This window comes from Scardinius erythrophthalmus (assembly GCF_964197995.2).
Source record: "Scardinius erythrophthalmus genome assembly, chromosome: 25".
In the NCBI taxonomy this organism is placed as follows: domain Eukaryota; kingdom Metazoa; phylum Chordata; class Actinopteri; order Cypriniformes; family Leuciscidae; genus Scardinius; species Scardinius erythrophthalmus.
Genome location: NC_138245.1, coordinates 32,095,834 through 32,106,223, shown reverse-complemented (window position 1 = coordinate 32,106,223; position 10,390 = coordinate 32,095,834). Strand labels below are relative to the sequence as shown.

The 10,390-nt window shown below is 43.6% G+C and overlaps 1 protein-coding gene across 1 annotated transcript; it reads left to right on the top strand.

The window, feature by feature from the left end:
* Positions 1–6,724: 6,724 nt before the first annotated feature.
* On the top strand, positions 6,725–10,135 carry irf2bp2b (interferon regulatory factor 2 binding protein 2b). Its single transcript, XM_081357344.1, has 2 exons — positions 6,725–7,674; positions 9,096–10,135. Exons 1-2 carry the CDS (start codon positions 6,933–6,935, stop codon positions 9,773–9,775), a joined length of 1,422 nt encoding a protein of 473 aa, XP_081213470.1. The 5' UTR covers positions 6,725–6,932; the 3' UTR covers positions 9,776–10,135.
* The last annotated feature ends 255 nt before the right edge of the window (positions 10,136–10,390 follow it).

Below are 10,390 nucleotides of genomic sequence, written 5' to 3'. Positions count from 1 at the left end.
TTTACACATTACAATTAATAAACACTGATAATAATCATAAATGTTTCTTGATCATCAAATCATCATATTAGAGTGATTTCTGAAGGATCATGTGACACTGAAGACTGGAGTAATGATGCTGAACATTCAGCTTTGATCACAGGAGAGAGAGAGAGAGAGAGAGAGAGAGTGAGAGAGAGAGAGCAAGAGAGAGAGAGAGAGAGCGAGAGAGCTGTAGTTTGGCACTCATCCAGAGCAGCCATAATGCAGAGACAGAAATGAGGCTCTTGGCGGGACACCAGGTCTCCGAGAACAAAGATGTGTGTGCTTCTAACGGGGCCCGCTGGCAGCGAGTGCGCTTTCCCATCAACCCTTGCCTTGGAAGCACGCCACTCCTGTTTCCAAGCCTGCAAAGAGGATTATGGCGAGAGCGAGAGAAGCGAAAGAGAGACAGACCGGCATAAAAACAGAAAGCATGATTCAATCTCCAGCTACACTTTCCCCAAAAATGTGCCTCTTTAAGTCCAAGCATTATGGGTTATTGTTTAAAGCTGACATATTATGACCCTTTACACCAGATGTAATATAAATCTCTGGTGTCTGCAGAATGTGTGTGTGAAATTTCAGCTCAAAATACCAGATCATTTATTATAGCTTGTCAAATTTGCCCCTTTTTGGGTGTGAGCAAAAACACGCGTTTTTGTGTGTATCCCTTTAAATGCAAATGAGCTTTAGCTCCGCCTCTGTTCAGAAGAGGGCGGAGTCTTCACACAAGCTTCAGAAACTCCGGCAATAACAGAACAGGCCAATCTCCCTCATCCAGAATCCCAGAATCACCAGTAGCGAGTGCAGCCTTACGGAGAGACTCAGGAAGAGCTTCTGAATGTTAGTGGAGACATTTCTGTAGTTGTTGTGGAGTTACACTGATCATCTCATCATCATGTTGAACTTCTCCACAAGTGTCCACAGTTCCTGAGGTCTTTATAAGACAGCGGTGACATGTTCTGGTCAATAGTGTTCAGCGCTCGTCTGTGCTCAACCACAGAACAGCTTCAGGCTCTGCTGGATCTTCATCATCGCGTTAGAACTGGTCTCTGTTGTCGCTTGTGGAACCAAATGTCGGCTGGTGTGTGTAAACGTGCAGATTAAGGGCCGGTGATATTATAATAAGATCCTCTTCATACGTCGGCTAGACATGCTTGCAGAGAAAGGCTCACCAGAACAAAGTTACTGGGTTTCACTTTCATGTTTTCTGTGTTGGTAGAGGAACCGGATTACAGCACTGACACACGGAGAAAGTCCGATTTTCATGAAATGTCCCCTTTAACATTATAACTGGACACAGATTTGTGTGGCCTTTGCATCGGCCGGTTGTATATCTTTCCTCCAGTGTTTCTGTGCTGATTACTCTGAGAGAAATATTTACTTCTGTCCGCCCTTCACCATCGCTCATCAGGGTGATGTAGAGATTTACAGCATGCACACTCAGCAGGGAATCTAGTGCATGCTTTTCAATCACACTAAATCACAGGCTTTCCAGCATCGAGCGAGTAAAGACAGCACTCGCTGCATTCAGACGAGAGCCAGACGCCATTTCCCTGTCGAACCGCCTCAGTATTTCACTGTGCGGGAGGTCTGCTGACATGAAAAGGGAATGTGACCAAAACATTGTAAACAGGAAGTGGTTTGTCACAGGCTATCCAGATAAGGCCATGGTTTCCATAGTTACACCTTCCTGTGTGGCGAGCCAACCAATCAGAGACGAGACTCTCACTGGGCAAGAGGTAATGCTCACAACATTAGCAGAACATGCAATTACATCACTGATTAGACACATTCAATGCACAACTCAGAAAGCTTGGTGAACACACAGTTTACATGGACACAAAAACATCAGAGTTAATAGAGTTGCTCGACTGGATTAAGTTATTCGCATTAAGGCTATTTGTGTAATTCGCAGTTCTGCACGCAGCAAGCACCTTTCCTGCCCACGAGAAGATTAAATTGAGAATGCGTAATTGGAAAATGTGCTGTTTAAATATTAAACGGCTTTAACACATGAAAGCGTGCCGTACAAAGCTTTTTGTTTAATTATTGAAGGGTGGCAGTGTGTGTAAGTAAAGAGGATCTGTGAGCGTTCGCTGTCCTGCGTTCACATCGCATCAGCCCACCAACTCTGATTCAGTAGATGCCTTGCACCCTTCAGACCAGTCAAATTAACCACAGAATGTGTCCCATCAGCTTGCGAACTAGCAGGTCAGAGTTATTTGTGTTTGATTTAATTCAAGAGCCCATATTCTGCCCTTTTAAAAAGTCTTGATGATGTTTTCAGGCTCTGCTAGAACTCGAATGTTGATTATTCTCCTCATATTCTCCATTGTTGCGGCTCCTCTCTTCCCAGTCTGTCAGTAACGCTCTGTTTACTTCCTGTCTCTATGAAGCCCCTCCTTCTGAAAAGCACACTGTGCTCCAATTGGTCGGCTGGAGCAGTGTGTTGTGATTGGTCGAGCGCTTCGAGTGTGTTTGGGAAATGCTCCGCCCCTTTCCATAACCGCCAGTTTAACACACTACTAACTAACTCAACCAGGCCCCGCCCCTTTATTCTGCGCATGAATTATTATAATGAGGAATATTGTGACGTGTTCGTTCCCGGAAGAAACTCAAGATACAATGGAGGCGTTTCAGGAGTTCAGGAACACTGACTCTGATCTAGAGAAGAACTGCAACATTACACTAAACACAGACGGGAAAAGCATAAGGTGCTCTTTAAACAAATGTTTTGTCTCAGTTCTCAGATGGCTGAGATCACATGACCCGTCTCAGTGTCTAACTCAATCTCTCCGATCTGGATCTGTCCGATTCTTCCCATGTGACTCAGATAAGCGGGACACACTGTCAGAATGTGTGTGTGTGTGCACAGGATCCGTCTGGCCGACAATTCCAGGAAACCTCAGACGGGGTTGTTAAGGTCTCTGGAACGCTGAATTGGATTCTTGCCTCCGTTTTCCTTTTGCTGAAGCAGGACCTGAGGAAAAAAAAGAGTTTTATGATGATGGTGATTTTTTAGAATTTAAAACAACAATTTCACATAACATGCACATCTGGACTCATTTATATAATGGATTAATATAGAAATAAAACTAATGTGTGTGTAAATCATCTTTTTTTTTTTATTACTACAAATGTGGCTCATCCAATCAGTTTTATAATATTAGTTGGACTGTTTTGAGTGTTGCATAATTTAAAGTAGTTTTCGCACTGATGTATTACTCACCATCAATTTGATATGAATAATCTGATCCTTTGGCTCGCATTCATCAAAGCTCCAAATAAAAAGAGGAATTAAATGAGTATTTCATTTACTGGATTATATATATTTAGTGCTGGGCAACAATTCACCGCGATTAATCGCATCCACAATAAAAGTTTGTGTTTACATAATATATGTGTGTTCTGTGTATAATTATTTTGTATATATAAATACACACATATGCATATATATATTTAATAAAATGTGTTATTTATTTAAAATATTTAAATTTATATATAATATAAAATATGTATATACAGTATATACATGCAATATATATACACTCAAAAAGCTAAATGCAAACTGTTGCATTAAATTTAAAATGAAATGCATATGGTAACAAGATTACTTTCACCTAGTAAACTATGTCACTACTCTATCAAGCCCCATCAAATCCCCGGTAAACCAAAGCCTGCTGTCCGTCTGCACGCAGTAACCCTGTAAAGTAGATTGTGCAATGGATTCCCAGGACTACAGAAATACAATCAGCCGCCGAATTAAACTAACGAGGGCTGAGTTTCTGGAGACAGGGCCGTGAGGTGAGGGAGGTTTCAGTCCTACTTAACCAGCTTAAGAGCCTTAGGGGGGGGTTACCTAGAAAACATGTTGGCATGACAACAAGGGAAAGCCTGCAGGAGAAAACGCCAGTAAGCAACATGTGCTCTAATCTCAGCGTTAGTCACTGGAGAGGATTACGTCTCACCAGAAAGTGTTTGTGCTGCACTTTAAAGCCATAACACAGAACAATGTGCTCCATTCTAATGCAGGAACGGCAAACACAGTCGTGCACATTCCCCGGGTCTGCTGACTCCTGCTTTCAGGCGGAACTGAAACGCATGTCGTAATGCTGTGAGAGAAACGCAAACGACATCATTGAGTCCGAATAATGTTACACGCTCTGAACAGTGTTGCATCACACAACAGAGAAACCTCTACATGATATGCATTTAAATATCTTAAACGCTTCCTGACCACCTGATATAAACTCTGCTGTCAAAACAGAAATGCAGAAAAGCATCCCTGATCATGTTTCTGGGCAGAGCCCAACATGCACTCGCTGTCAGCGTGTTTTCGGCTTGGCAGCGCCTCGTTCAGCGGAGCGTGTTCACGGATCTCTGGCCGTCTGCCAGTACAGGGTTGGTTTGTTTTTCCACGGATGGGTGAGGTACATACTAACTCTCTTACTTCCTCATGAGTGCCTGCAAAAACAAGTCCCGCTCCTGAATCGCCTCGCCCGAGAACATCAGATTTGTGAGCTGGTCGGACAGAAAGACGGAGAGTTTTGACATAATTCCACATTTCATTAACAAAAGCACTCTGTCTACAGCATATACACTGTAAAAATGGCATGTAAATACTAAAGTCTTTTAACTTCATGTGTAATTATTTGTGAAATTGACTAGCAATTTCTGAAGGAAAAATGTTTTAACCCTCTGCTGCTCTTCGGTCTTTTACGTTTTACGTTAATTCTTTTCTTCATCAGAATGGTACAAAACTTGGTAAAGGTTTTAGCACTTGTTATGTGAACACACACACACACACACACACACACACACACACACACAAAATCATGGACATGATTCGAAAAGGTTAAACGGTCCTGTAAAAAATAGTCACACTTGTGCTCCTCGCAGTCAAAAATAGAAATGAATGGAGACGAGTTTCCTCTAGTGGAAGCGTTTGGTACTGCAGCTGAACAACATCTCACTGAAATCTCATTTTTTGACATATCAACCTCACATTTGGAACAAAACTTGTTTAGATTTATGGCTTTGATTTTCTTGAAGTTTTAGAGTAAAACGTGATTTTGAAAATATACATTTCATATAAAAATTTAAAATAGTATTTTTGTGCATTTTTCATAACAATACACATCAAATTCTGTTAGTTTTTTTAAATTCATTTTTTTTTTTCACTTCAGCAATAATCTGCCAAGTGTCGTCTTTGAAGAGATCAAACTTCAGTCTGTTGCTCTAAAGCGTTCAAGATTTACAACAGTTTAAGTCGGAAATTTAATTTTCAGGTCTATGCTCAAAAAGAGAATAAATGGATTATAAATACAGCTTAAATATACTTTAGTATAAAACAAATCCCCTAAAAATAAAAAATATGAAATAAAAAACATTATCAAACTAAAATATAGTACATTCATTTTCATTGACAACAAAAAAATTAAAAAAATCGAAGAGCACCAGAGGGTTAAACCATTTTTTTCCCCAGTGTAATTAAACCTTGTGTTTCGGAAGAGCAGCACCTCTGACCTACATGTAGCCAGCAGAATTATTGGCCAACTCACTTTCAGTCATGAGTCATGCATAAATGCATGAAAGAATTTGGAAAGGCAGAACCACGTGGTCTAGACTCGTTGTCTTCACTATGGGACTTTCCATAATTTTGCCAGGCTTCATGAATCACATGCTCTTGGCAGGCATGAATCTGGCTCTGAGGCTGAACGAAGTCCAGTAGATGAATAATCTACAGACACACAAGTGCATGCTGAAGCTATAAAATAAACCAGTCAAAACTGCAGTCATTTCCCTGAACTGTGTCAGAGTCAAAGGCTCATTCCGGCGGTTGTGTTGTTTTATGTATTTGAGGTTATGGAAGAGTTAAAGTGATGACGCTGGGTTGGAATGTGGAACTGTGTGGATCCTGAGGTCACATTTACTCACAGCACATTTAAAACTATTGCATTGGCTCAATGGATCTGTAATTGGGTCATTCCTGTACTGCAGAACCCCATGAACTCTACATAGGGTTTAAAATCAATGCAACATGATTATTAGTTTACACAATGAAAAGAAAATTAGCATGAAGAGCTAACGTTAGACATTGCTCAACTTAAAGATCATAATTGTTAACCATTTATTTTTCTTTTGAGTGACAAAACCAACTAATACAATTAAAACATCATTATGCAAATATTTCCTGATGTTTGTGAGGTTGTTTCCCACACAACGTTCTCATAACTTAATGGGAACGTTGGTAAAACGTTTTATAGCCTATTTTATTTACGTTAACTAAGCTAGCGACAACGCAGTACAAAGTGATTACGAAAAAAAAATAGTTTGATCAAGAATTTCCATCTTTAAAACGTTTGAGTTCAACATTTTATCGAAATTATTAAGACACTGTGACATGGAAATGGTTAACACTGTGCATGGTAGGAAAGCTATTCCATTCAGTCAGATTCCAAAATGTGATATACTTTAATAATCTAACGTCCTCATTTCACTTATATTCCTCGCATAGCAAGGCAGACGGACCTACGTTGTAAATACGCACTTTTTTGGCATGTGTTCCACCTTTTTGTCGATGTTTTTGATCGCTCTTTCGCTCTCATTCAGCGCGCCGTTCTGTGAAGGGGGAGCGCAGCGCGCATGCGCAGATCGAGCGCTCGAAGACTGAAGTAAATAGAAGCGTCGCGGTGACGTCACCGCTCGCACACCGAGAGCTCGCGGGCTGGAGCGCGCACACTGCCATGAACTTCGGAGCGTAACTTCACCGTTTTTCTCGTTTTTTTTTTTCGGACGGGGCTGGGGAAAATAACCCGAGATATATTATTATTATAATTTTTTCCCTAATAAGAACGCGCAACATTTGGAGATTTCAGCTGCATATTTCGCCGTTTGTGTTCAGCAGCATGTCGTCCGCGGCGGTCGCTGCCTCGCGCAGGCAATCGTGTTATTTGTGCGATCTTCCCCGCATGCCGTGGGCGATGATCTGGGATTTTACCGAAGCCGTGTGTCGCGGATGCGTCAACTACGAAGGAGCGGATCGGATCGAGTTTGTGATCGAGACTGCACGGCAGCTGAAGCGTGCTCACGGCTTCCAGGAGGGCAGATCACCGGGACCGGGGGGCAAACCGGGGAAGGACATCCAGCCCATCAACCACACGGAACCGGGCTCACGCCCTCCGCAACCACTGGATCGGTACCCGCTCGCGTCGGATAGACCCCCGAGACTGGGTCCGGAGTACCAGTCCCGGCAAGCGAACGGGATCCCGGTGCCAAACGGGTTCCCGAAGCCCGACGAGCCCCCGGAGCTGAACCGCCAGAGCCCGAACCCGCGCCGGACCGGAGCCGTGCCGCCCAGTCTGGTTCCTCTAGTCAACGGGACCCTGCCAGTGCACGCGCTTAACGGGAGATCGGTGCAGATGGGCATCCCACCGGAGCATGCGGGCAAACGCGCGGAGGACATGAAGGAGAAACACAGCATGAGCGACGCGAGCGACGCACACAAGCGCGTCGAGGACTGGACGCAGAAGGGCAAGACGGTGCGGGACCTGATGGCGCTGCAGAACCTCGACTCCCGGTTCAAGAAGGAGCACGCGGCGCTGCAGCACCGGCTCGGGTTCGAGAGCGGCTCCGGGGCCCTGAAAACAGGTACGGATCGCGCATGCATGCATGTGGTCCTAACAGTACAATTACACATGCTTATGCGTCCATGCAATGTTTGGGATAGTAAAAAACCACACAAACTCCATGTTTTGCGTCTGTATTGTCATTATTCAAGCTTTAGACATCAGAGCATGCTGTAGTTTAATCTTTAAAAGAGAAAAAAACTTCATATCATGTCTTATTTACACATGCATATGTCGTTTAAGACATCAGAGCATGCTTTCAAACTAGATTTTGTTCAAACTCAGATTTTTTAAACTGGATTCAAATCTTTACGCCATAGTATTCGTCTATTGTTTATATTACACATGCATTTGTTTGCAAAGCATTGTAGCATGCAATTCAAACTCTAGATTTTCTGTTCATTTTTTTTAGAATCTTTAGAATAATATGAGATGTTGTAACACGCCATATTCTTCTTCTATTGTTCAAATGAACACATGCATTTGTTTGCAGAACAGTATAAAGCATCAGTGCATGCTTTCAAACTCTATATTTTCTGTTCACACTCGAACTGGACGCAATCTTTACAACATTTTGTCTTATTCGTAATGTTTCCAAACTCAATGCACATTAAAACCCAATGCATTCAGGCTTTAGAGGAGTGTGAGATTTCGAAAGCATGCGTTAAACTCTAGATTATGCATGCATTCATAATGTTTGTAAAAGTGCTTCACGGCTTGACATGCCTTTCGTCATCCGGGGCACATGCCACATTATTTCAATTGCTTTCAATATTTCTTTATCATTATTTGTCAATATTTTACCTTAATTCATAGGCTTTCCATTTCATTTTTCTTTATTTTGCTTTACTGTTTTATGTTTTCCATCTTATTGTTAGTTTCCTTATCTTTTTTAAAGCACTTTGGTTGTTTTTAAACGTGCTATATATATAAAATTGTATTGTATTTTGTCTAAAGCCAGAAAACAGAGCCAACCGTGCTCATGCATGAAGCGTCAGACTAGTTTAAAATGAGTGTTGTTTAAAACTCGTAGGTGTTTAAAACGTAATGTTTTCAAACTCAATGTTTAATGCACATTAAAACCCAATGCATTCAGTCTTTAGAGGAGTGTGAGATTTCAAAGCATGCGTTAAACTCTAGATTATGCATGCATTCATAATGTTTGTAAAAGTGCTTCACGGCTTGACATGCCGATTCGTCATCCGGGGCACATGCCACATTCTGTGCAAACAATGGTCACACATGAAGCGTTGGACTGATTTAGTTGAGTGATCCGTAATACATTAACTAATGAACCTTACTGTAAAGTGTTACCAATAAAATCGTATTGTGTCTAAAGCCAAAAATGACGGTCATGCATGAAGCGTCGGACTAGTTTAGTGGAGTTTTCCGTCTCTAAGCCAGTGTCTCTCTCTCTCTCTCTCTCTCTCTCTCTCTCTCCAGACCGCGGTAAACACTCGCGGGGCATCAAGAGGAAACCGTCTCCTGAGCCGGACGGCGAGGGAACCGCGGCTAAACTCAACGGCGAGGCTCCGCCGTGGCTCCCGTCTCCATCCGAGGTGCTCAAGATGTCGACCGCGGCTTTACCGGGATTCCTGTCCGCCCCGCCGTCGACGATCTCCCCGCACCCGCGCACCACCCCCCCCGAGCCCACCGCGCAGAACGGCCAGTCGCCCATGGCCGCGCTCATCCTAGCCGCGGATAACGCCGGCACCGGCTCGCCCAAAGACCAGGTGCACTCGACGACCGCGAGCCGGAGGAACACCGGAAGCCCCCCGTCGCCCGCGGCACAGAGGCGGCTAGCTCTCGGCGCGCCCATGGACCCGCAGAGCGCTCCCGACTCCTCGGTGCCGCCCGGGAGCGTGCCGTTGTGCTGCACCCTGTGCCACGAGCGCCTCGAGGACACACACTTCGTCCAGTGCCCGTCCGTGCCGTCACACAAGTTCTGTTTCCCGTGTTCCCGCGAGAGCATCAAACAGCAGGGCGCCACGGGAGAGGTTTACTGCCCTAGCGGAGAGAAATGCCCGCTGGTCGGCTCCAACGTGCCCTGGGCGTTCATGCAAGGAGAGATCGCCACCATTTTAGCGGGAGACGTAAAGGTGAAAAAGGAACGAGACCCTTGATTTCGCGTTGCGTTTGCGTTTGACACCAATCATACTGCATACCATCCAAAACTATGTACATATGGACTCAAAGGAACTTGGTAAACATGGCTGTATAATTTTTTCCCCCTTTTTTTGAATATATTGTGTTTCTATATTTTTTTGGAGGATAAATGGTATGTATGTACGCACTATTCCCCCATTCAGTGGTTGTTCAGAGCGAGCGCTCGGTGTACTAGTAGAGCTGGTGGCAGTCCATGTTTAAACACAGAATGTGACTAATACTCTTTAAGCACTTGGCAAAAACTGAAACGCTTTTAGCTGTATTGTATGCACTTGTTTAAGAATTGCCAAATACAATTTCTGACCTTGTAATAACAATCTGACGTGTGTGTGGTTGGCTTATTGTCTGCCCTCGCTGAATCATCGATGATGCAACGAGCTCAACGAGTGCCAGGAGGGAAGGTTTAGTCTCGGTGCATGCTGGGAATTCATTGCCTCGATAATGGTAACTGATATCACGACAATGTGCAAAGCTGAGGTAACCAAAGAATGCCTGGATGTGGAAGAGTATCTCTCTTTCTTCCCCCGAACGCGCAGGCTGGGACTTGTACGGCACATTGTTTTCGTCCCTCA